Source organism: Rhinolophus sinicus, chromosome 15 (genome assembly GCF_057876585.1).
Source record: "Rhinolophus sinicus isolate RSI-liver-muscle chromosome 15, RSI-T2T, whole genome shotgun sequence".
NCBI lineage: Eukaryota > Metazoa > Chordata > Mammalia > Chiroptera > Rhinolophidae > Rhinolophus > Rhinolophus sinicus.
In genome coordinates, this window is record NC_142515.1 from 104,029,600 (window position 1) to 104,057,246 (window position 27,647).

General features: G+C 41.8%; 1 protein-coding gene across 3 annotated transcripts in view; it reads right to left on the reverse strand.

Moving 5' to 3' along the window:
* MSRA (methionine sulfoxide reductase A) overlaps positions 1-27,647 on the reverse strand; it is a 337,239-nt gene that overhangs the window by 236,232 nt on the left and 73,360 nt on the right. The window contains exon 1 of one of the 3 annotated variants that reach the window (XM_088792546.1): positions 4,821-4,926. The exons of the other annotated variants lie outside the window; for them this stretch is intronic. Coding sequence (XP_088648672.1) covers positions 4,821-4,911 — 91 coding nt within the window. The 5' untranslated portion in view covers positions 4,912-4,926. Of the gene's footprint in view, positions 1-4,820; positions 4,927-27,647 lie in introns of those variants that run through there. 3 annotated transcript variants of the gene reach the window in all.

A 27,647-nucleotide genomic window follows, 5' to 3' on the forward strand; every position in this document is an offset into this window, starting at 1 on the left:
AGGTTGGGAGGGAGACGAGCACAAGCCTCCCGTGCCTGCTCTGCGTACTTGGAATTTGCATGCTGGAATTACTGGAGCACACGCTCAGCTAATCTCCTGGCTGGCGTGACGGCTATTATCATGCAGCGCACACATGCATATTCATCCAGATTTAAAGGGAAGAAATAAGCCTCCCTCATGGCCCTGCTGATAAACAACCCCCAAAAATCTTTTTCCCTGTGCTCAAATGAAACACATTTTGAAGCCTTGTCATACTTAAAAGTGATTTGCCCATAAGTCTTTTATATGTTAATAACATTGTTCGGTGAATATTTTCATTCCCAAGATCATTATTTGATTGGTTTCCACGTGACGTTGAGCACAATGGAAATGGACACGGCCATATCGGGTGTGTTTGGACACCAATCTCCATGTTAAAGCTTGCATCGCCAGCATCCCAACACACGGAACACAGCTGCAGCGGGAGCCCTGGCTGTGTTTGTCAAGTCCGCTTATTTCCAGACAAAACATTTTAATTCCTTACGTGCGAGAGGGAGCTTGGGGGCAAGGACTATGTTGGAAGAGGATGGAGAGGAGACAAGGTGGATAAAGGAGAGAATGGGAAAGGCATTAACCCCGAGTTAAGGTATTTGGCTCTGCCGCATTTCTGCAGTTGTTGTAATATGATTTACTTCTCCGCGGAACCCTGTCCTCAGCATAGGTTCGGTATACGCAGCCAGGGTTTGCCAACCCTGGAAGAACACCAGATTTGCCCAGGACCCTCCTTCACTGGGCCTGATTTCATTAGCAGGGTCAGAGGGTAGGGAGTGGGGCAGGCAGACTGGGAGCAACCTGGACACCAGTCCCACATGAGGCTATCATGCGTCCAGTGTTGCAATTTGGCGGTAAGTCCATGGGCTCTGCAGATATCCAAGATCCAGGCAGGCCATCCAGCTGGCAGGCAGAGCTGCTCACAGCCTCCAGGAAATGGGCTGAACCAATCATTTAGTGAGAGGAGAGCTGAGAAGGCGAGATGGCAAAAACAGCATCCAGCTCTGAAAATAGGATCAAGTGGATGACTGGGCTGGGCATGCAAGATTCCACAAGATAAAATGTATGTCCACCAGCTCAAAGAATGCAAAGTTTAAGGATGAGACCAGGTTACTTGCCAGGTAACTCTCCAACACACAAACATACATTTGCACTAACAAATACACATATGCACACGCAGACACCATTATTCATCTACCCCTCAACTTAGGTAATCAAAACCTCCAAAACTTCTAAAAAAGCTTACTTCCACCTCTACCACCTACCAGCCTACCCACCAGCCCTGCCCCATGTCAACTCTCTGTCTGAGTTCTTTGGAGTGTGAACAGGATCACCTATGTTCCCTCGGATTTTACCAGCCCAGGTTCATTCATTTCCTGAGGGTCTATCCTGCCAGGCATCATCTCAGGCACCTCCGTGTGCCCTAGGTAATGCAGGAGAGGTTGTTTGTTTGTTTATTTGTTTTGTTTTAATTTATTGGGGTAACAGTAGGTAATAACATTATATAAGTTTCAGGTGTACAACTTTGTAACACATCTGTATACTCCACTGTGTGCTCACCAAACGAGGTCTACATTCTCCCATCACCATAGACGCACGTTTGACCCCCTTTACCTTCTTTGTCTACTCCCCACCGCCTTTCCCCTCTGGTAACCACCATTCTGTTGTCTTTATCTATGAGTCTGTTTGTTTGTTTGTTTGGTTGGTTGGTTGGTTGGTTGGTTGGTTGCTTAGTTAGTAGGTTGGTTGATTGGTTGCTTTTTCGACGGATGATTGGATAAACAAGATGTGGTACATATACACAATGGACTACTACTCAGCCACAAAAGAGATGAAATAGTGCCATTTGCGACAACATGGACGGATCTTGAGAGTATCATACTAAGTGAAACAGGTCAGAGGAAAAAGGACAAGAACAATACGATTTCACTCATTTGTGGGATATAAAGCACAGAGTTTTTTGTGCACAAACCCAGGAATCATACTGCATACGTTAAAATCCCAGTCCCCCATGGACCAGCCCTGGAATCTCAGGCAAGTTACTTAGCCCCTCTGTCATTCGGTTTCTTCACCTGGAAGAGAAAGATGACGATGGTGCCTATTCACAGAGTTGTTTTGAGAATTAAATATTTAATACTTCTTTTTTTAACTTAGAAGGGTATTTGGCACATACTCGTATGAAGCATTCGATAAATGTCAGAAATTATTTCATCCTCCCTGCAATCCCATGAGGAACTCCTCTGTGCCCCCAGTTTACAGATGAGGAAACTGAGGTTGCACTTCCAATGACAATGCCCTCTCTATACTCGCTCATTTATAAGACTGTGTGTCCTGATTTGGGGGTTAGAAAGTGCACTGAGCCTACAAAGACCTAAAGAGCTTGGTAAAGTGTCACTAGGAAACTAAAGCCACCTAGGCACAAACTGCCCCTCATTTCCTGGTAAATAATCCAGGTTTGAACTCACTTTACCCCCCTTAACCCCCCCAACCCTGGTCTTACGCCCTGGTCTGCCTTCAGGCGGGTTTGCCAAGCAACCATTTGAAATCCATGATCTAAAATCTTGTCTGAATGCAATTCAAAGGTTCTTCTCTGAGGTGAGCTTAGGTTTTTAATTGGAAACCTAGTTTAAAAAAAAAAAAAAAAAATGAGTGCTTAAGCCAGAGAAAGTGGGTATATTATTGGAGAGGGGGTATTAGTTCTCATTAAGTTTAATGCAAAACAAATTCATTACATTGTAATGATATTAGCCCTAATTAGAAGCCAGGAGCTCGAGAACTATAAAACAAAAAAAAGGCCAGTTGCATTTTTCCAAAAGCTGTGTTTCTCAGTTTAAGCTGCACATTAGAATTACCAGGAAGCTTTCTAAAACTATTAACACCTAGACCTCACCCTGGGAGATTTTGATTTCATTGGTGGAGCCCAGACTCCACCAAAATCAGTATTTTTGTTTAAGTTCCTCAGGTGATTTATATGTGCAGCCAGGGTTGAGGATCACTGTTGTAAAGGGAAAGGAAACTAGTATTTTTTAAAGTCCTCTCGTGTTCCATGTATTGCATGCTGCTTTCAAATATATTATCAAACTTTAAAAATTCTGTTACGATTTGGGTACAAGTATATAATCCCAAGAGTTTTTCCATTTTCAGTGACGTGAGCTTGCTTATTACATATTTTACTTTTTCTTTGGCCCTCTACTCCTAGAGAAGAGGGGAGAGATCAGAAGCAGAACAGCATAAAACTTCTACAAAGCTGGAGAAGCCAACCAGGGCCATCTCTTTGATTGCCCTAAACAGCAGTGAGATGGGGGACCTGGGCCAAATACACAGCTAAGAGAAGGGGTCTTGTGCTGAATACACTGAAGCCCCAAGGCTGTAAAAAGCCCACAGAGGAATTTTTCACCCAGGAGGGATTTACAGGAACTTTAATAGGAACATTTTAATTGAGAATGGATGTCAGGAAGGAGAAGACTGGGATTATATTCAACTGTGAATGATCATAGCTCAGAACCAGTGAGAAAGACCTCTATTTACACCTTAAGACTCATTTCCTCTGTGTGTCCAGTTAAAAGTGCTACTCTGTGATATGTTTAGCTCTCGGGAGTAGATGGTTTTAAGAAGAAAATTATGATTTCTTAAGAGCAGAATCATTGAAAGAAATAAAATTTACCGGAAGGACCTCAAGAATCAAGATAAAACAGATTTTTATATTTCCAGGGTGGGTCTGCAGTATGTCCCCTTGTGCATTCAGAACACAGAAAGCAGCAAGGCTAGTGCTATAAAATAATTTCAGTGGTGAGATTTAAACAAGTGGCAGCTGACCACACTGACCCAAGGCAGAATGGCGGAGGACGCCATGTTGGTCGTGGCGATCTTCCCACCTGCCTCCTGCCCCTTGGAACATCTGCTGCCTGCCACACGGACACCCAGAGCCCATCTCTGTCAGGTCTGTGGCCCCTGCTGGGGTTCTTAGCCAAGCCCACCTTCCCCCATAATGATGCCTCTGGCTCCCGCTTTACCCATCCGGTGCCTCGCTCTTATCAACAGATAGGTGGTCCTTTGACTGCACAAGCACGTGACAGAATTCTCTTCTACCCAAAGCCATCCTGATTTCACTCTTACTCTCCCCACTTCCATATATCTACTGGCTTTATCTGGGCAACAAAACAGGAATTTTTCTCTACCACTCCCAAAGGCATAATGCCCCACCTCCAAGGGAATGGCAGACTAACGAGCTGTGGTTCAATCATCAGCAGCCTTATGACATTTTAATGGAACGAGCACTTGCAGTTGCTTAACAGTACACACAGCAGTTTCAGACGCTTGGCCTCACCTCCTTGTCACAGCAGCCCGGAAAGGTAGGCACTGTTTTACTGAAGAGAAGAGTGAGATGACGTTGGGGACGTTCACTAACATAGTTGAGGATCCACCCTAGGTTCTTAGCACAACAGTCTCCTGATTCTAAAGCACCATGATTCTACGTGAACTCCCATTACACGTGACCCAGCTGTGCTTAAGGGTGTGCGCGCTCTGGTCAGCATGACTGCACTTGAATCCAAGTTCCCCTCCCTGTGTGACCTTGGACAAGCAACTCAACCTCCCTCAACCTTAGTTTCCCCATCGATACATGGGAGTGAGACCTACCTCACAGGGAGAGGTAAGCATTAAAGGAGATCGTATATATAAAGTACTCAGCACAATGCCCCAAACACAGAACCCAGTCAGTAAATATAAGCAACTCTTGTTGTTATCATTACCTTTGCTTTATGGATATATGTGTGTATATATGTACTCACACGTATGGTTAGCAGTCAGGCTCTCTGGAGATCTTTCTTGCCTCTTGAATTTACAAGGGGCCTTGACTGAGGAGGCTACTGAATTTTGCATTCCTTCTTTTTGTTCTTCAGAAGCCCCCACACCACCATCGCCCAAATTCCACCTCCAGGCTATTGCCTTCCATCTCCATCCCCCTTCTCCCAACGTCTCTGAGGAAAGAAGGGCACAGCATAAACATCGGAATAATAAGGATGGTCCTGGAGCCAATGAAATGACAGCAGCACCAAGAAAGTGACTCTTCTTGAAGCAATGGAAGTCCCTGGGTTAGGAACAGATATAGTCATATGCTAGGATCTACCTTGTATTCTGAACCGCAAGGGAGATCAATACTGCTGGATCCAGGCCTGGGAATATAAAAGGAAATTATCTTCTGAGTCTGCCTCATCTTCTACTTGATTCTTGAGGCCGACCATCATCACTACAGATGTCCCCTTCGCCAATTTGAAAAAGCCTGCAATAAAAGCCTCTCTGCCCTCCTCCAGAGGAGCTGCCAGGGTCCCTCACAGCCAGCCGGAGGTACCTCCCTCATAGCACCTCCAGAACCTGGGCACTCCCAGAAAGCAAACACTTGTGAATTAAAGGAGAAGCACTGTTGGCGCTCCATAATGACAGCAGGATGCATGCAAGACCACACACCACACCCCCAAAGAGTCAATTATGTCAACACTCTTTCCAAAAATACAAATACATAAGAGCTTTGGCTCAGAGGTATAGGAATAATTCAGGCATTGTTCCGTTGCAGACCACTTCTCTGTCTCATGCCAAACTCTGTCACTTTATTATTTAATCACCACTCATGTCAAGTCCTGAGACCCTGCCTCAAAGTCGCACTCTGCATGCCTCACAGACTCTAGGACATGAGAAAAGGGTGGGAACCAGCGTTCTGTGAGCACCTGCGGGAAGCCAGGCTCTGTGCAGTTGCTTTCAGAGCATTTTCTTGTTGTATCCTTACAAGCACCCTGTAACGAGTGAGTACAAGGGAGCGGTGTGTCCCCATTTTACAGATGCACAGACTGAGGCTTAGAGAGATTGGATGACTTGCCTAAGAGCCACGCTATCAGGGCCGGGGACAGGATTCACACACAGGTCTGTCAACTCCAAAGCCTGGTTCTTGCTGGAAGGGGCCATGGAGAGCCACCAATCCTGTTTCCTTGCTTCTCAGACACAGAAACCGAGACCCGAAGAACTTGTGCCTCCTGTCAGCAGTACCAGTAGATTCAGAACTCAGGTCTCCTGTGTTTTTTTTCAAGACATCATGTTCTTCATCCACCTTTCTTTATCAAAAAGGATACAAGGATATTCAGTATCACCAATTTGTTGACATCATGTAAAAGGAGGCTCTTCTAGGAGAACAAAGTATGTCCCAAAATTGCTTCCTAAAAGAACAACTTCATTTCTGTCCCTTCTTCAAACAAACCGGTTTAAAGCTGCATAAAACCGGCCCTACTTAGAGCTTCCGCAAAAGGTTCAGCTTTTGTAGGCGGTAAATCAAATTCAGCATTACTCAGGGACTCATCACCCCACGTAGCTAATGAAGATAATCCATCAGAGCTGCGGCAACGTTATTGAGCCGTTCCTGCCCAAGGAAACGGCAAACACAGCCAGGGAAAAAAAAAAAAAAGCCACCCGGAATTAAATGAGGAAACAGATGATATTTAATTATATAAATATTCCCAGCAATGCTCTGAGGAATGGAATTATTGGCTTGCTGGGCAGCCCCTCACTGAACCAGGCGGCAGAAGAGATTTACACCCGAGTTCATGTTTTCATTAGAATTCATGCAGCCTGTACTTAGAAAGTAGGTGTCTGGAAGCTTGATGATACTGCGTGTTCATTATGTGACGCTGTAATGTGGTGGCATTAAAGAGAGAAGGGAGGCTCCTCGCATATTCATTTGATATTTACATTTTATTAGTGTTATTATTTGACATTACATACAAAGCAGAAGCAATGTCAATTAAGACTGCACTAATGCAGTCCTAATTACTTCCATTTATGCTAGAATATAAGTGAATTTATAAATGTATTTATTTGAAATTCAAGTGACATCTTGGAGCCACATATTTTTTAAAGCTAAAATCTACTTGCCCATCCTCTATAAATAACCCTGCAAAAGAAAAAAAATTGTCTAGAGTTTTAGCTAAAAAGGGCCCTCTGGCTAACTTCGTGAAATGGAAAAATGAGGTCATTTTAAGAATAAGCCATCGATTCACCCCAACTATGTTTCTAATTACCTGTTGTGTTCGTTTGATATTATTTTTCTCCTACTTCCACTGTAACGAAGCTGAATTGAGTGGCCCAAAGAGAATTTCAGGTGGACTTCTTTGCACATTTTCAACTGACAAAGGGTGAAAAGAAGAAGAAGAAAAGCACTTCATTTCAGCCCCCTGCTAAGCATTATACTGACCAGTGTTTCTAAAGGATTTTTAAAGATTTCAAGTTATAAAGGTATCTTCCTGAAGAAAACCAAGGGAAACCCTATGAGCATTTTGTTCCAAATCCAACAGTGAAACGTCAATTAAGAATTAATAACCCAAAATTAGGACTGTAGCTCCTAAAAAAAAAAAAAATAGTTAAATATTTAGAGGCAGTTTTCTACCAGTGAACCTCTTCATGAAACGTGTTCCACTCATCATTTAAATCCAAACAGCACGTTAACAAGATTTTTGCTGGAAATAAAGACTTTAAGAGATAACGCCAGGCAAATTCTGCCTTGCAAGAGGCAACCTCTCCCCTCCCCACCCCACCTACACACACAAAAATCTACTTTACTAGATAGCTTTGACAGAGATATTATCCTGGAACAAATTTCAACAAATTGAAGGAAATTCGGTTCTTTCACCACATTCTGTATTGAGTGAGGATAGTACATTTTACATTTATGCATTTTAAAAAAAGGGGGGGGGGGGAACGGCATCTCAAGGCTCCAGAAATGAAAGTTACGCTCCCTCCACACACACCCGAGGACAGTGGGTTTAGAGCCCCTTCGATGATTCTTATATCTGAGACCTGGAAAGGATTTGGAGGTCATCTACTCTGGCCGACCAGTGCCAGCCTGAAACTGTCGCTGATTGGTTACATGGCAGTAGAAAGGGAGCTGAGGAGCTCACCTTCTTGTCTTTCTAACACTTTTTCCTGTAGGGAGCACATTCCATGTGAGTTGAGGGGATGCATACACCTCCCTCCCCCCTCCTCCCTTCCTCCCTCTCTCCCGCTAGAATGCTATGGACCCCCAAATGCAGGCATTCTGTCCTCATCATCTCTGCACTCTAGCATCAAGTACTGGGGCCTGGCACAAAGAATGCCTTGCTTTCCTTTCCCCATTGCCCCTCCTTGAGGGTAGAAAAAGGGTCTTATACCTCTAGTTCCCCTTGCACTTCCGTAACCACAGCTCAGACACACCACAAATTTTGTCAAATTAATTTGAAATATTTTGGAGTAAAAAGAAAGAGTCCTATTTGAGTCATACTTCAGATTTCACTTCAATATCTAATTAAGAGCCTCTATTCATTTTCCATTTTTATAAAAGCACCTAGTTAAACAGTGATGCATTGAAATTATAACGCTAGTTGTACGGGAGAGTCAACTGCTTCACCGGATTAAGTCAACTAATCTGAGTCATCAAGATTTTCATTTCAGCATTTTTTTCCCTCAGGTTTAAAGCCCACCATTTGAAATACTTAGTAGTTTATATTGTCAGCTACTAAGTAAAACATTTGCGGTTGCTTGTTAAACTGTGATAATGAAAGGCACATTCCTTGTAGGTGCTGGATGCCACCCCACCCCTTTCCTTTCCCATGGACCCAACCCAATGGATGGCACCTTCTGTCTCCTGTGCCTTCAGCAGCTCCCTTGCAGCTAGGTTCTTCCCATCGGCATATAAACTGATGCTCCAACAAATCCCCAATTTAGAAAGAAATTAATGCATCTCCTTCCAGCCACTGCTCCTTTTTTCCTTCATTCAAAGCCAAGTTCTCAAAAGGGTTTATCTCACTATACCCTTTGCTTCCCTCACTCTTAATGCCCAGTCTACTCTCTACTTTGCCTCTCCTTAATCACTCAACTATCAACCAACTTTCTTGGTGCTAAATTCAGTGAATACTTTATGGCCATATCTTTTATTCAACTACTTAATGGGGCTGACCACTCACTCCATCTTGAAGTGTTCTTTCCCTCCCCTTCTGTATTTCTAGAACAATATACTCTGTCCAAATCCTGGTCTCTTCTTGTTTTCACAATTTCATCCACTCCCAAATCTTGAGTTGAATTAATTATCATCCGACATAAAGTTCATACTCAAATTTCCCCAACTGTCTCAAAAATGTCCTTTATAACTCTTTTGTTTGTTTTGATTGGATTCCAACCAAGTTTCATAAACTGCAATTGGCTGTTATTTCTCCTTGGTTTTCCCTAATCTGAAACAGTTCCTGCACTTCCCTCTGTTCTTCAAAACATTAAATCATTTAAGAGGCCCAGGCCAAGGCTGCAGAAGTCGTGTACCTTCCCCCACCCCCACTCCATCACATCAAGACTGTCCCTATTTGTGATGCCAGACTTGACCATTTGACTAAGGTGTTACATAATAACCAATCCTTCCACTTCTCAGGCACAGTTTTCTATTAACTAGTCTGGACTAATACCTTGAGAACATGAGCATATTCTGTTCAACATCAACAACCTTTCACAGTAGTTTTAGCATCCATCCTGAGTCAACCATTACGTGGGTGTTACAAAATGATGATTTTTTTTTTTAATTCTGTAATTCCTTCTGTATTTGTTACCTAACTTTCTTCTCCAAAGTAGAGCTTCTCCTTACTCCCACCTTCCTGCCACTCTCTCATCACTGTGGACTCATGATTTTTTTTTTAATTTAATGTGTTATAATCTGTGATCATCAATGTTCTTTTTGAGGTGCCAATGGTCCCAAGTTTGGCCAGTGAGAGTTCCTCTCAGCTAGTCCCTGGACATGACCTCATTAGTCTTTCAGTACTTCCCTGCCTCTGGCACAAAGAACTATCTCAGGCTCACAATTTCTCCAACGGTTTCTTTCAGGGGAATGTGGAATTTAGAAACCAAGATTTGAGAATTAGAGATGCTCATTACCAGTGGCACAATATAGCTCTTCCACTTTCAGTGGTTACAGCTTGTGTGTGTGTGTGTGTGTGTGTGTGTGTGTGTGTGTGTGTGGCGTCTGTAGGTTCTTAACATGAGTTCATACTGATACTTTCAACTTAGATCTAAAACCATGAGATCCTTCCTTACATTCCCTCTTTCCATATTTGTGTCCTTCCTTCTTCCACATTAAAAATTCTGGCTTCTAACAACACAATATTTTACTCATTTGCTCTCTCCTAAATAGATACTTCCAGAATTTCATCACCAATGTCCCTACCAATACAAGCCTACTAAAAATAAGTTCAATGTTTCTTTATATTTCCCTTTGTCATTAGGCTATATCCAGTGTGGCGACAAGTTTTTAAATACAGACTCTTTGGCAAACTTAGAATAAAAAGATCTTTTTAATGATTCTATTAATCATAAAAGTAGCTTGTTCTCTCAAAACATGGATTTAAGATAATATAAATACATATATTCATGCAAGAATCACTGCCTATTAAAATTAGCCCTCACATTAAATTTTACAGTACCTATGGTATTTAAATAGGTAATGTTAAGCTTTTGTGAATCAACACTATAGAGCATTTAAAGGCTATGGTTCCAATTTCCACAGAAACAATAGATCACTATTTCCAAGAAAAAAATTAAAATCTTTTCTAATACCTAAATAATTTTCTTAAGATGAGCTTTAATTAATAGGTCTGACCCATGCTTTAACATTATTTCACAAGAAATAAGTGAGATTGTCTTATTTAAAATGGAAATTGATTGTCCCTACAAACACAAATATGGCCTTGAGGCTTTCATTTTATTAAAGAAGATTTTAGTAGTATCTTGTTAGCTAGTGCTTTTAATTGGGTGGCCACACCCAATGTAACCTTGGTAAGATGGCTACTCCTCTGCAAGGTTCCAAAAAAAGGTTCAAAAGCACAGATTTAATGAGTGAGTGTGTTTTGACCATGTCTCATCCCTGAAGAAGACCAGATCTTACCCCCTCCTTGCTTTCTACTTTCAACAAATAAAATCTATATTGTGTTAAGAATCCCGTACTATTGTTGCCTCTCCTCCATGTCTGTCTCTGAAGGTATAGATTCCTTAGGCCAAAACCATAGCAGTTTTATTTAAACTTTGACTACAAGGCATTGGCCATACACATGAAAACAGTCCAAACACCACTGTTGTGTTTCCTTGTGTTTGAGCTTAAACATCTCGATAATTTGTAATTAGTGATATCAACAAGAGGCATCCTAAAACCTTGAGTCTAACTAAAATGAACTTTAGATTGAATTGAGAATACAAAATTCAAAAGCCAATTTCATGTCTCTTTCTCACATGTTTTCTAAATCTCTTTCACTTGCTTCTTCAAGAAGCATAGTTAGTAACACAATAGCACACTCTTCGTAATGGAAAAGCTGCCAACGCACTTAATGCATTTCTCTGTGGCCAATATCCTCACTTGTGCTATTGGCTGCTGTCACTTTGGGAAGTGACCAACATCAAAATCCTAACTTTCAGCCAAAAAAAGAAAAAAATCATGACTAGAGCTCTACCCCCAACTGTTGATTTTATGCCTTAAAAATGGAAAAAGAAACTAGAAGAGTGAAGCAGAAGAAAGATGCTTGTGTCAGTGTTCTCCAAGGAGAAAGAAGACTAAATATGGGGGGTTAAAAACAGACTGGGTGAATGAAGAGGTGAAAAGGGAAAATACAGAGGGTACCAAAAAAATGTATACACATTTTAAGCACGGAAAACTGTATAAAAATTGCAATAATCAATATATACCGATGGCAAAAGATGAAGTCACACAAGTCACATTTGACTTCTGCAATTACAAGAGGTGTTCAAAGTGGTTACCATCAGCGTCCAGACACTTCTGATTATGGCGAACTACTGCTTGAGCAACGCTGACCAAAGTGTCCACTTATATAAATTTTTTTAGAACCCCTGGTATATGCAGTGGGTTAGTGAGAAAGAGACAGGATAAGTTATTAGGAGGGAAATGAAGGTGGAAGACGTGGTGAAAAGAACGATTCAGTTGGAAGAAAGACTAGGTGCCTTCTTTGCTCACCTCACAGCTCATCAATGTTTCCATATCAGACAACACCCTGGCCATGCCAACTTCTCAGGCTTCTGCTCTCTCATGTCCTCAATAAAACGTTCCACTCATTTTTTAAATTGTGCTACGATACACGTAACATAAAACTGACCATCTTAACCATTTCTAAGAGTACAGTTCAGCGGCACTAAGTACATTCGCATTGTTGTGTAGCCATCACTACCATTCATCTCCAGAACTCTTTTCATCATCTCAAGCGGAAACTCTGTCCCTATTTAAACACTAACTCCCCATTCTCCCTCCTCTCTCCGGGCCCAGGCAACCACCACTCTACTTTCTGTCTCTACAAATTTGACTACTCTAGGTACCTCCTGTAAGTGGAACCAGACAGTATTTGTCCTTTTGTGTCTGACTTATTTCACTGAGTATAATGCCTTCAAGTTTCCCCCATGTTGTGGCACGTGTCAGAATTTACTTCCTTTATAAGGCTGAATAATATTCCATTCTGTGTATATACCACATTTTGTTTATCCAGTCATCCGTCGACGAATGTTTCCGTCTTTATCAGTGGGTTGTGTCCACCTTTTGGCTACTGTGAATCACGCTGCTATGAGCATGACTGTGCATGATCCCCCACTCATTTTTAACAACCTCCTTCAGAATGTACAGACAGCATTACCTCTTTATTAATATTTTTAAAAGACACTGCGGTACTCAGCAGGAGATCCACAGAATCTGACAAACTGAAAAAATATGTATTTGTTTTGATGACTCCCCAGTCGACCCAGATATCCAATCACTGATTTAGCCAATGTTTCTAAATATCCAGCCTGAAATAAGTTTGACCCAGGATTGTTTACAGCCCTTATGATTCAAATCCAGTGACTCATCTTCCTGTCAAGAAGATGAGGAATTGGGCAAAAAGAAATTGACACACACTAGTTCTGGGTCTCAAAAATACCTCTTTATTACACCTCCCTTCTGAGTCATAAAAACAAACTCCGTCTCTAATAGATTTTAAATTTGACATATATATATATATATTTTATGAGTCAATCCAATTTTGTTTGCTATTTATATACACACATACTTATGCCTACGTTTATGTATGTTATGTATGTATATAATATTTTATACACACACATATACATTTATTTACACAGAGTTCTATTCTCCATCCATGCTTTTCAAGCTTAAGTCTAATTTGCTGAATTTTAAAAGGGATTTTCCACTTCGATACACAAAAATATATGCTCACAACTTAACTGCACATAATAAAATTGCCAGTACAGTTAAGTGAACCATGTTTCAGAGTGGAGGTATGCACAAATTAAAATAAAGGACTATTTTAGAAGCACCCCCAGCTTTTTTCTGAATAACACACAGTTTCACAATAAATTAATCATAAGAAACCAAGGAAACAAGGGTCAAGTACTGGGGACGTCGATGCTATGAAGTTGTGTTACACATTTTAAGTCACACAAAAAGGCCAGGTAACCTCTGAAATTACCTCATCCTTGACTTCAGGGCTAAAACATGGTCTTCTCATCAAGTGGCACATGCAGAATAAGAAATAAGATTGATAGACTCATCTTCCCAGTCCATCAAACGTCACCACTGCTTTACTTCAATGATTTTAAATTCCACCCAAACTTGTGTCCTGACTCAATTCAAACACTCTCATCTCTTCTTTCTACTAGAATGTTCCCAACCCCCAATCTCTTCCTGTCTAAGTCCTTTCCATCAACCACGCTTCTACCATGAAGCCCTTCCTGACACCCCACAAGCAGGCATACATGATCCCTCCTTCTTCTAATCCTCCTCATTATGGCTCCCAACTGGAACAAAAGGTATGTGATGAAATGCCACCATGTCTGGCCCCACCCCTCACCCCTGCCCTCCAAATACACACAGGCACACACACTAGCTTGGGCTCCTTGAAATCACTTACACCAGTTGTGTTCAAGCAGCTGCATGAATCATCCATTCCCTACCTTACTTATCTATAAAATGAAGAGATCACAGTGCAGGTTCATGGGGCAGCTGAAATGGTGCTCTAAAGGGGCCCACCTGACAGCGCAACGCAGGAGAGAGATGATGCATGAACTGAAGAGAACGTGGTTGTGTTTTAAAACCCTGTGCGCTTTTTATGCAGCGGCTTCAGAACAGAGGAGAGAATAGGCTGGCTTTTTTGATATAAGTCAAATTACCAAGTCAGACACAAAAACAAACTCACAGATACCTGTCAATCAAACTAGGCCATAATTGCTATGTGAGGTTGCTTTTTTGTTGTTTGTTGCTAGAGATTTGAGGTCACATATTAACACATTAATTGAAATTTTGGTCATAATTAACATGTATTAAGCTGTTGATTACATGGTTGCATTTTGAAATTTTTAATTGGTTTGTTTCAATTGATAAAAGGTAATTTGTTTGGGGATGATGTTTAGAATTATGTATTTAATTATCATTGAATAGATAATTAATATAGTGTAGCAATAGTAAACAATGACTATGGTAATTATCATTGAAGTGCACGTATTTGCACAAATATGATAGACTGATTTTCCTTCTAAAGTTGCTTTGGTCTTTTCCTCTGAGCTTGTTGCACCATTTCACTTCCTTCACAGACGTAATTAACAACATCTCCATGTCATCCACTTGCTTCGATTTAAAAAGAGCTTCAAGAAGCTGTAAGGACAAAGGACACCCTAAAAGCCATATGGAGCCCCATTTTTCCCTCTCTGCAGATCGCTCATGCTAGGAGCTTTTCCGCATGATTTTCAGTTGGCTCTCGGCATTCCTGCAGTATTAAACTGAACCTTATTATTAAAGAATTCCTGTATCTCTAATAAGGGCACTCTTTTCCCCAGCCTAACAGAGTATAGTCGTCCCCCCTTATCTGTAGGGGATACATTCCAAGACCCCCAATGGATGCCTGAAACTGCGGACAGCACTGAACCCTATGTAATATACTGTTTTTTCCTATACATGCATACCAATGATCAAATTTAATTTATAAATTTGGCACAGTAAGAGATTGACAATAATAATAAAGTAGAACAATTATAACAATATACTGTAATAAAAGTTACATGAATGTGGTCACTCTCTCTCTCTCAAAATATCTTATTGTACTGTATTCGCCTTTTCATTTAAAGGGAGCCCTTTAGGGTTTCTCTTTGGTACATCCAAATTGCCAGCATCACTACTCTTGCACTTTGGGACCATTATTAAGTAAAATAAAGGTGACTTGGACACAAGTACTGTGACACCTCGGCAGTGGATCTGATAACGGAGATGGCTCCTCAGTGACTCATGGGTGGAGAGTGAATACAGCGTGGAGACGCTGAACAAAGGGATGATTTGCGTGCTGTTGGGACGGAACGGCACTGCGTGATTTTTCATCATGCTACTCCGAATGGCATGCAATTTAACTTATAAATTGTTTATTTCTGGAATTGTCCATTTAATGTTTTGGAATCACGGATGACTGTGGGTAACTGAAACCATGGAAAGTGAAACCGCAGATAAGGGGTGGGGCGACTACTGTAATCATAATCCAAAAGTGGTAAAGCCTCCCATAGTAGCTAACATAGCACTTACCAGTGGGCTGTGTATCACTATTTGCAAAGTGACAGATGAAAGTGGTAAAATCCACTGTGTTGTCTTTGAACTGCTCTCCTTACAAAAAAAAAATACATACATACATACATATATATATATATATATATATATATATATATATATATATATATGTATATCCCCAACTCATGAGAAATAATCATAAATGTGATGGGCTCAGTTTTAAAGTCCTGCTTATCTATTCCCTCAGCAAAGTTGCTATTACAGACTGGGGTCTCCTGTAAGACCAGGCCCATGCCTGTATTTCTGGGTCCCCGAAATACCCGAGACATCCCAGAAGACATGTGGGCTAGGGCTCCCCTGACGTGTGGGTGCTGCAGAGGTTGTTCCTATACCTCCAAGGGGCAGCCAGATGCTACCAGGGAAACTGCCCCTGTGCTTGCTCTTCTGGGACCCTCTCTCTGCCTTCATGTCCCCTCTCTCTCGGCACAGAGTGGGAACTCAAAGGCAGCAGCAGTGAAAAAAGAAGTGACTCCATTAACTGGTGCCAACCAGTCTTCAGTCCTCATTGCCTCTAGAGGAGAAGAAGGGGGGCCTGCCTCCCCCTGGCCATAGCACCCCAGGCTGTACATAACACACGTTTAGGGATGCCCCAATCTGCAATTCACTGCTTTCATAAGATTATTTTTTTAATGAGCAAATGTGAGTAAATTCCTAATTTAATAAACTTAAAGCTAGTGGAAAGGGGACATGATTGGCCAGAATGCAAAGTGAACCATAGAAAAAGCCAGGGGTGGGGAGAGGAGGGGAACCTATAACTCTTTCTTAATTTACATGAAAAGGAGATCAATAATGCCATCTGAGACTTAAGAAGACAAAACTAAAATATAGTTTGTTTGATCTTATTCTAAAATGCATTTTTTAATATTTTCCAAAATTCTATAACAGTATAAAATAGCTTCTTTTAAGAGTCATCTTGCATATGTAAAAACCCAGTTTAATAGAGGGGCATTTTAACAGTCTTAAATGATATAGGCTGCACAAATATCACCTCATTTGAGCCTCACAATAATCCTGTGAAGGAAGGAGAATGGATGTTGTGATCCCATTTTAGAGATATGGACACTGAGGCTGAATGATCTGCCAGTAGCCACACCCCCAAGATGTGATCACGCCAATCCCAGCACTACTGACAGAATGCTATTTCCCATAACACAAAGAAAACACTATACCCATGCTACGGACTGAATGTTTCTGTACCTCCCACCCCAAATTCCTACGTGGAAGCCCTTATCCTCAATGTGATGGTGTTAGTTGGTGGGAACTTTGGGGGGTGATTAAATTTAGATGAGGTGATGAGTTTGGGTCTCTGTGACGCGATTCATGCCTTTGCAAGAAGAAGAGATCAGAGTTCTCTCTCTCCACCATGTGAGGACACCGCAAAAAGGGGGCCATCTGCAAGCCAAAGAGGGACCTCACCAAAACCCAGACCATGCCAGCACCCTGATCTTGGACTTCCAGCCTCCAGAACTGTCTGTTCTGGAAATTCACGTCTATTGTTCAAGCCACCCAATCTGTTATTTTGTTAGGACGGTCCAAGCCGACTGAGACGACCTGTTTTTGACTAAATGAATGAAAGCCAAACATGCCCAGAGGTAGTTTCGTCAATGTTAGTCATTTCACTAACACCTCCATGAGGTTTGCCAGCTGTAATCTTGTTTATAAAATATCTTTCATGCTATCCACTTTTTAGGTATATCTGCATTTATTTTTCAAAGAGAACTCCATACCACGACCATAAATGGAAAGCCAGTATCACTGGCCACTAACGGAAAGTAGCAAACATAAATTGAATGAAAACCAGACAATGTCTTTAAAATGTCAGCCTACCCAAGGTTTCTGAGGCTTTCTCTCTCTTGTTAAAGAGGGAAATGAGCAAGTATTAAAGAAATGTTGTTATAGTAGGTTAGGTGAGACCTCCTTTCATTAAGCAGAGGGACTAAAGGTGACCTGGGAGTCCAGGAGGAGAGGCAGGACAGAAGTTGGTGGAAACAACAATTTAACCACCAACACACACACTCCTGAATCACCTGTTCTCTCACTCCTCATTCGTGCAAAGTCCCCGTCTCAGACTCACTCTTAGACTTTCTGCCTTCTCCACTTCAGCTTTTCTTTTTAATTACCTCTCCTTGTCTTACCAAATTATAAGCAAACTAAGTATCTAGAACTCATAGTTCTTTAAATACAATTAAATTCCTATTCTTAATTTTAAAAGCAGCATTTTCCATTTCTGAGTAAAAACAAACTCCTCAGCCTCAACCCCAGAATTAAAATTAGGTGAATTTCATTAGGGGATAAATTTTAATGTACTTTTTAATGGATCAGAGGCCACACCATTCAAGAAGGTTCATCTCATCCTTGTGTTCCCAGAAATAGGATATTATCTGTAACCCTTATTCTAAAAAGACTTCCCCTTTCCAGCTTCACGGAATAAAATCAAATATGCTGCAGAGCTGAAAAGATTCATTTCTGTCCGCTCCCACCCTCCTTCTCAGCTTAACTGAGCGTAGATCTGAGGTCACTCTGAAGTCACTTTGCAATGTTGCAAAACAGATAAGTACTGGCAGCAAAACTTCAAGTGATGAAAAACATACGTCCTTTTCCAGTCCCTCCACAGTTATTTCTTCTCACTTTAGAGCTTTGCGTCATAGACCAGCATTGGGGACAACTGTTGGGTCAGGAATCTCTGCCCTGTCCCCCTGGCCTCTCAGAGTCAGGGACAGCAAACCCAAGAGTGACAGTCCAGAGAAACAGGGCCCTGTCCATTTTGTTTCCCTGCCTCTGGCACATAGGGGTACCCCCAAATGTTGAGTGAGTGAACGAATCCTCCAGGCAGCACAAGCTTCCTTGCACTCAAGCTTGTACCTGCCTGGCAGCTAAGAGCTCTTCTCTTCAGACTTCTCCATGTTGGTGACCACACTGTTCTATTTCCTAATTTCAGTGCCGTGCCAGGAATCAGGGTGTGGTAGCCAATCCCAGGATAGCCCGCAGGGGTTCCTGGTTCTCCTGTTCCCCTGCCGTCCCCTGCAACCCTGCGTCAGGTTGATCTGTGCGACCAAAAGCAGCCTGTAGAAGAGATGGAATGTCTTCCATCTCTTCCAGGCTAGGCCAAAAAAGACACGGTGACTTCTGTTTCACTCTCTCGCTTGCTGAACTCGGGTCACTCACTCTGGAGGAAGCCAGCTGCCATGTTGTGAGCACACTCAGGCAACTGACGATGAGCCCCCAGGCGCGCCTGCCAGCAGCCATGCTGGAAGCCGCCCGCCCGAATCTCCAGTCCACAGACTCCCACGTCGCTGTGACCAGCCTCTTCCCTAGGATCACAGCCACATTTCCATCTCTGTGCTGGACATTTGCTTGTGGACAGACTACGGGCCCCGAGTCTGGCACACAGAAAACCACACGCCATCTCTTGTAGACCTCTTGCCGGCTCCTCCACCTCCTCCTCTGGTCTGCCTCCCAGTCCTCCCCCGAACGCAATCTGGACAGCTGAGCATCCCTCAGACTCTCTGTCCCACTTGCAGTCACCAGGCCCTGCGGAGGTTCTGCTTTCTCAGTGTCTCTTCTATTGTCCCCCCTTTTCCATTCTCATTGCAACCACACCCCATTTGAGGGCGACTCTGTCTCTTTGATGCTAACCTGAAATAGCCTCAGCGGGCATTCCAGCTTCCAGAAGCCAATGTCTATACGTCTGTGAAGAGCTTTTTAAAGAACAGTTTTAAAAAAGAAAACAAAGAAAAACAAAAAAAGAAGAAAAAAAAACAGAGAAAAAAGGGGAAAAAAAGAAGTCTCAATGTGCCACGCCCCTGCTTTGAAACTTACAGCGATTGGCTGGAAGAAGCACACACCTCTCAGCAAGACCTCCAGGCTCTCTAAGATAGAGCCCACCTGTGCCTCCACCCTGCACTCCCAGGGTCTCCTCTATGTGCCTGCAGCCCAGGGGTATTTGACAAAGCTCAGTCACCTGAAGGCCTGTCACAGACGGTCACCATGCCCGAGATTCTGATTTCATGGGTCTGGCGTGGGAACCAGGCTGCAGTAATTTTTTATAACAGTTTTAATGAGATATATAATTCACATACCCTACAATTGACCCATTTACAGCACACAATGATGTTTAGTCTATCCAGAGTCGTGCGACCATCACCACATTCAATGTTAGAACATTTTCATCAGCCCAAAAAGAACCCCCATACCCTTTAGCAATCACTCCCCATTTTCCTCCAGCTCCCCTCCCCCCCGCAGACACTAATCTACTTTCTTACTCTATAAATTTCAGGCAGCAGTTAATTTTGACTACCAGTTCTCCAGGAATACAAAAGCATAGCCAGAGGTGAGAACCTCCAGCCAAACCAGACCTCTCACCCATTCAGCTCCCAGCTTTTGCTTACATGGTTCACTCTGCTAGGGATGTTTTTCTTCCATTTCTATGTTTAAAATTCTCCCCCCACTTCAAATACAACCTCCTCCATGAAGACTTGATTCATCCCTCCTCTCTCTCAGTTCACCTTTGCAGCACCTGAACAGCTGAATAGCAAAGCAAACATCAGCTCTTCCTCTGCAATCCCACCATTCTTTGCCCTGATAAACTATGTGGGCGTATGTGTCTCTTCTCGTCTGGATCACACATTCCTGAACTTCAGGAACCATTTCTCATCCACCTCTGAATCCCCACAACAACTACAGTGCAGTAAGAACGGAAAATATATATTTCGAGTCAGTACAAATATGGTCTGTCTACTGCTCTCTCTAAACGCTGTCCACTGTTATAAGATTTCAAATTGGAGGACACCCTCATCTCTCTCCCATCCACACTAAAACTCCCTTTTTTCCCCTTGAATAACAGTAAGAATGAAACAATGGTATGCAATAGCCTTTCAACTTAATTACAGTGTCAAAATACATACATAGAAAAAGAAAATACATACACCCATGCTGATGTATGTACGTGTGTGCATGATTCTTAAACTTCCATCACAGTAAGGAGGGACAGTTATAATAAAGTATATATAATTATTAACCTGTCATATGAGGCACCACTCCCTAAAACATTTCAGGAAAGACACATGCGAAGACCCCTTTGAAATGAAGGATTTTGAAAACGAACAAGCCACATGTTCACATCATCAGAATGTATAAACAGCAAAAGTACAACAAGGGCACTTGCCCTGTACGTTGGGCGATCATAAGCCGGCATCTTCAGAGGATACGTGTGTGGGGCGGGGAGGAGAGAACGTGGCAGTAGGAAATGAATTATGCAGGCAGCAAGCAAAATGAAAAATCGAGACAGAGCATTCTTCAGCTAAAACACAGGCTGACTCCATAATCTAGATGTGGCCTTAAAATGGATTAAATGCACTTGAAAAATCACACATGGTAATTTCACAAAGAACCTTATCTAACCCAAATGTCTTATTTCATCCCTGATCCGTTGGCCTTTCTTTTCCAACAAGATATTTTCTTTGCATTAATTATTTTGTTTTTATGGTTTGTTTGCAATAAGGAAAAACCCACCCAATACAGAACAGGGGCCCCGATTGGGCCTTCCTTCCCTCACACTAGGTCCTGCCTCTGTCACTTGAATTTTGACTCAGCTCCGTCAGTGAAAAATTAGACTTCATTTCAGTATGCTAATAGCAATCCCTCCAAAACAATGTAATCAAGGCCTCATGTGCACCTATAATTTCATCCTTGACATAAGCCTGACAGCTATTTATTGTCTGAAAGGGAAAGGGGGGGAGGGGACTTCTATAGGCCCCCTTCCCAAAACAAGCCCAGCAGCTTTATGTTTGAAGGCAGAGTCTTTGCAAAGTCCAAACAAATGGCAATAATCATGGGGTTTACATACGTCTTGTCTTAAGCAATCAAGGCAGAGGGTTAACAGAGAAGCACATTCAGATGCGCCAATTCCCAAACTGCCCACCTCTGATGAGCCAGCTGTGAGCCGCAATTGTCACATTATAATTTAGGCAAAGGGAAAAAAAAAGGCATCAGAATACACACTGGATCAACATAATTATTCACAGCAGGATGCTGCAGAATTAATTTAGCCAATCAGAATTATACTTGGGGGTTGGGCACATTGCAGAGATGAAGAAGAGAAAGCAGGGGGTGGGAAGAGGGGGGTGAGGTGAGGGGGGAGGGGTGCTGTTTACAACACCTTATTAATATTTGGATAATCTGATCTGGAATATATTGTGAATACATGGAAGCGCAATGTTGTTTCTTTTTCGTTTATTTACAAACACCTATACGGCTCGGCACTCACAACATGCCAGGCAGTAGTCTGAGCGTCATTCGAATGTAAGTTTATTTAATCCTCATGACCAGGAGGTAGGTGCTATTATTATCCTTGTTTTACATAAGGAAGTTCAGAGAGGTTAGAAAGCTCGCCAAGGTCACACAGCTATTAAGTAGGAGATCTGAAAAAGGAACCAAGGCAGGCTGGCTCCAGGGGCTATGTATTAACCAGCAGAGTTGAAAGATTCTTGCTCCCAGACAAAATGATGAGCAATCAGAAGGCGCACTATGACCGGTGATGGACCCTTAAACCATGTAACATTGTGCAGCTGGAGCTTTAACATTCTCAGATTCCTTCAAGCTGATTGTCCTGAAGATGGTGGAGATGTGACACTGCTAAATCTGGCATTATACTTCGGGGCTGGTCACTTCCCCGTACAGATGATGTCATCACCCAGCTCTCTAACGTAAGAAGAGCAAAGGGTTACCCCCACATGCCCCACAGCGCTCTCCGGTTTAGGACAGATCAGTCACAATGGGGCAGCAGCTTGGGCTCCCCTTCTTGACAGAGTCTTTCTATAGAAAAGCAGCAGCTAGGAATCCAAAAATTAGATTGAAAAGAAAGGGAAAGCCGGCTGCTCCAAGGACAAGAGTTCAGTGAAAGGCCTGATGTACACACACAGATAAAGGATTGAAGAAGTCAGAGATCACACTGACACAACTTCCTGCTTGGATTTCTATCTGCAGACTCAGGTTTGCAGTGACATAAAAGGATGGCTTGCCTTTCCGGCACGCACAGGTGAATTTAAATGAAAGTAGCCCTCTTCCTCCCCGACTTGGCATTCTGTCATGAGGGTAGATAACAGGAGCCAAGAGGAGCCTTGATTTCCTTGTAAAAGTTAGGCTTCAGCTGGCGTTCTTGGCTTCTGGTAATGGGGGGAAAATGACAGGGAGCGGTCCGGGGTTTTATGTGTGGCAATAATGTTTGATCTATGCCACTGTCAATGAGAACTGTGATTTAATCCATAAGGATATAGAGCCTCATGATGAAAGGGGAATAACGACAAATCCTGATTAACAATCACTGCTACACTAAAGCAGGTTTCCATAGTAACAGGGCTGAAATTATACAACAAACTGGGATGCCATACCAGGCAAATTACTCCATGAAGGGGCCCTGTTCTGAAAGCATTTGGCTTTCTGTGTTCTCTTAAAATTAAGATGCAACTATCTTACTTTCAACTTGTATTAGTTTTCCCCTTTTTTCTAAACATGCCCTCTTTAGTTGGTCTCAGATAATATGAGGGATAAATATGTACACAGAGGAAATGTAGCAAACAATTAAACGTATTTCAGCCCCTCTCTCCCCTGCAAGGGAAGGACAAAACAAAATTATGGCAAAGGGAATCTTCCTTTCATATCATTTGTTTGATAAAATCGTGCTTAATTTCTCGATTTAGGGAATGGGGGACATCAAAGTGTGTCCCAGTAAAATGTTCCACCTCTCACTCCATATAACAAAGTTCTCTGAATTTAGAGGAGAGAGGAGCAAAAGAAAAGCAGAATAGAGGTCCAGACAGGGAAGGCATTTCCTTTGTTCCCAAGGATGGTTAATTTTCAACCGACATTTAAAAAAAATAAAAACACGGTTTTAAAATAATGCTTTTCTCCAAAGCTTACTCAAAATAATGACAAAAACTGGGTAATAGGAAAACCTGCATTGGAACTATTTTAAAACTCTTATGGCTATTACTGCAACTGACTTTGACAATGAACCTTTATAAAACAGATCCTACCAAATAGCCTGGGAAAAGTCTACTGCAGTAAAACATCATACTCAATGTCCTCCTTCAAATGCAGAGGAACAAAAAGTGAGACATTAAAAATAAACAGAAAAATCATAGTCCTAAACATCTTCTTTAAAGAGGTTAAAGATGTGAAAGGGGGGTATGGAAATTTAAACACTGCAGATTTTTAATATTCCTCCTTCCAAGATAGAAAAAAAAAAATCAGAGCTTTACCTTGTTCAGAAATGCTGCAACTCTAGAAGAAAACACATTTCCCTTGAGATTTATGCATGGCTTGCAGTTTAAATCATTGAAGGGCAGTGTGGCCCAGTGGAAAGAACCAGGATGTAGAGGCAGAAGCCCTTGGGTACTGGCTCCATCGTTTGCAGCTATAAGCTGCAAATCACATCATTTAGCCCTCTGGGTCTTGGTTTCCTTGTCTGTAAAATGGGAATAACAATACATACCTCGCTTACCTCCAGAAGTTTCTGAGATAATTAGTAAAATACTACATGTAAATACTTTCTGAAAATTATGAGACTATCTATTGTTAACTGCTAATTCTTGTGATTTCAATTATTCAACACTTACTGAGTGCCTACCACAGGCTAGGCAAAATACACCCAGGATAATCCATCTCCATCTGGCAAAAAAAAAAAAAAAAAATTGCTGCCAATTGTCTCAAGCAAATTCATACTGTCACTTCAAGTTTACATGAAGCCAAAATAAGCAAACAAATAATAAAAATAAATTACAGAGCAAGCATTTGCCAAAGAGTGAATTCCTTCACCCTGGCCCCATTTATCTGTATACATTTAAGAGGTTAAAAAAAAAGTGTTGATGCTTTAAAATCACGATACCAACTGTGTGCATGGCAAAAGGTAGAAGGCTGGGGGGTTATCACATGAAAGACCAGCTCCAAGGTTCCTGTGCTCTTGGTCTCTGCCATATCTAAGTCTGCACTTCTAGGTGGTGGGTGAAGGGGCAGGGAGATGGCTGGGCCCGTGAGAGTGCCACTGTATGTCTCCTGCCTCTGTGTGGATTCTCCTTTATATACACAGCCCTTTCTGGAGCCAGACTCCTTGGGTTCAAATCTCAGCTCCACCACTCATCAACTATGTAGCATAACCTCAGTTTCCACACCTCTGAAACGGGGACAAGGACAGAAGCATGTGCCTCCAGGGATACTGTGAGGATTACAGTTATTAAAGGGAAGGCACATGGAGCAAGGCCTGGCACATAGTAAGCTCTCAGTAAAATTAGCTCTTATTTCTGGAGGTGTTCATAACCCAGGAGTCTAAGTAACCTGGAAGCCGGTAGGTGACAGGTCAGCAGTGACCTTTGGTCAGCAGTGTTTCGTTTTGTTGGATTTGGGTGCCTTTAGGGGTGATAGGCACTCCACAATTCACATTTGTTCCCACCTCCCTTTAGGTTACATCATTACCTGCCTGGCCCCCAAAAAAGATTTCAGGTTTTAAGCCTTGCATATGTTCCTATATATTCACCTTTGGGTGTCTGTTTTGTTTTAGCTCTGTCTTTCATTCTAGGTCTCTCTCTCTCTCTCTCTCTCTCTCTCTCTCTCTCTCTCTCTCTCTCTCTCTCTCAGCCCTCTCTTCCCTTTTCTTTATTTTCATCCTCAATATCTCTTAAATTTATCTCCAGCATTTATTAAATAGAGTTTTATGTCCCCTGTTCTTATGTGTTAAGGCAAAGGAGTAGAAGACATTTCTCAAAGAAATTAAGTCGCTCTTTACTTAGGAGACCTTGATTCATTTTTCCTGTGGATCAGTGACTTATGATTAGAAAAGTGCTCTGCACCTCTGCTGCAAGAAAGTCCGAATTATAAAACATATAAATTGGGAAATTATGTATATTAAAAAACAGTTCACTCAGGGGTTTTTTGTTTGTTCTTTTTTTTTTTTTTTTTGTAATATTGAGCCCTTAGTATAGTGAAACATGAATTTATTACAGACCATTAAGTATACTAAATCTGATAGACAGAGAAAGGTAAGGCTAACGATTTAGGAAAAACTACTTGAAATCTGAAAATGAATTAAAAATAACAAAAGGAAATCTTTGAAAACCTATGCAAAAAAAAAAAAAAAAAAAAGGGAAATACGGGCACTATACACACAACTTTCAGGAACACAGCTGTCTACTTTTTACCCTGGAGACAGATTTATCAATGCCAGTATCATCCTAAGACATAAAATAGAAAGTATATACATTATTGTTGCACCATCTAATATTCAGATCAGTTTTTTAATGCACAGATTACATGCTTTTCAAATATATTAGCAAATCTGGCCCAATTAACATCATAACATTCTCAGATTCTTTCTGAGAAAATTCCAACACAGAAATTCATGAAACCTAAGAAATTCAAACCAAAGTATTCTTCAGCATTATCTACTCAAACGCAAGAAAGTCAAATTACTCGTTCTAGTGGGATAGCTCAATGAAAAGCTTTAAAACAATCGAATCTTGGATATAAAAAGAACAGAGTGGCCTAATGTGCCACGGACGTAGATATTTAGTCTTCAAGCTCAGGACTGGTGGTGCCCAAACTCTACATATTTCCAGGGATGGCGAGCCTGGGACCTCCAGGTCACCCGCTCCTGGTACCAGCTCTGTGGTCCTAACTTTAAGGCTGCCGCTGTCAGGTTGAACCCAAATCTCTCTCACTGGATTTTCCACCCTTTGGGCTTAACTCTGTGCTAGCATTGCTGCACTCAGATAGATGTTTTTGTTGTTGTTGTTGTTGTTGTTTGTTTTTGCAAGTGACTTTACCCAGATAAAATTATAAATCAGTGGTGAGCAACCTCTTTTACCAAAGATGATTCAGGAGGGAGAAGAAAATGTTTTTAGAGACTTTTATTCCATTCAAAATGCAAATAGCTTAATTTAGTCCCATGGGGAAATATACAATATTCTTACAATTCGGATTACCTACTGCAGTGAATAAAAGACTGTCATTGAAAACAATTGACATATTGGAGAGGTAGAAACATGAAAGCAGCCTTCTGATTTTTATCCTGAAAAAAGAACAAAGGCCGCATTTTGAAAACTGGGGGGCTGCACATGTCCCCTGGGCCTCAGAATGCTCACCTCTGAAGTTACAGGAAGTTTAAGTCTCCCTGTCTTCTCACTCTCCCTTCATTGTGGTATCCACTCGCTGTCCTAAGACCCCCACTTCCTCAAGTCTGGAACCCCTCTTTATATAGAATAGCTTCTCCTGCATTTACTGAAACCAATTCACACCAACTAATTAGCTCTCAAAGAGATTTGCATTTATAAATCTTCTACTTCTATCTATGATATGAAGGACTGTATCACAATCACACACCCCCACCCCCAGACAGCCTGCAGTTTGCCATCCACCACTGAACAAAACATTCCAGAAACAGTTTCATCAGTTCAAGGAAGTCTGGGCTTTTATTTCATCCATAGACAATCCTATGATTCAATGAAATGAGCCCTAAACTAAGAGTCAGAAGAACTACATTCCAATCGCCGCTGCCTTACATAATTAGCTGTGTGGCCTTGGACCTATTACTAACCTCTCTGATCCTTGGTTTCCTTTTACAAAAAATGGAGACAATAGGGATAATAAAGCCTTTGCTGTCTGTTCCCCAGAGTCAAATAAAATGATGTATAAAAACATGCCTCTAAAATTATGACACCTTTTGTTTACTTACGAGATTACTCTACCTACATACTTAATGCATTAGCACAAGGGTATTCATGTTTCTGAGGAGATTTCCTAAGGAAGAGAGGGGGAGAGCAGGCTGCACTGTCCAGACTCTGGGCTCCTTACACACCACCAATCACCACCAGTGCTTCTGTCTGTTTTAAGCATAGGATTCCAAGATTTCCATTGAGAAAAGTTTTCTCCCACTCTGTACAAAATTGAAACCCACTGCATTAACTATTTTAGCTCC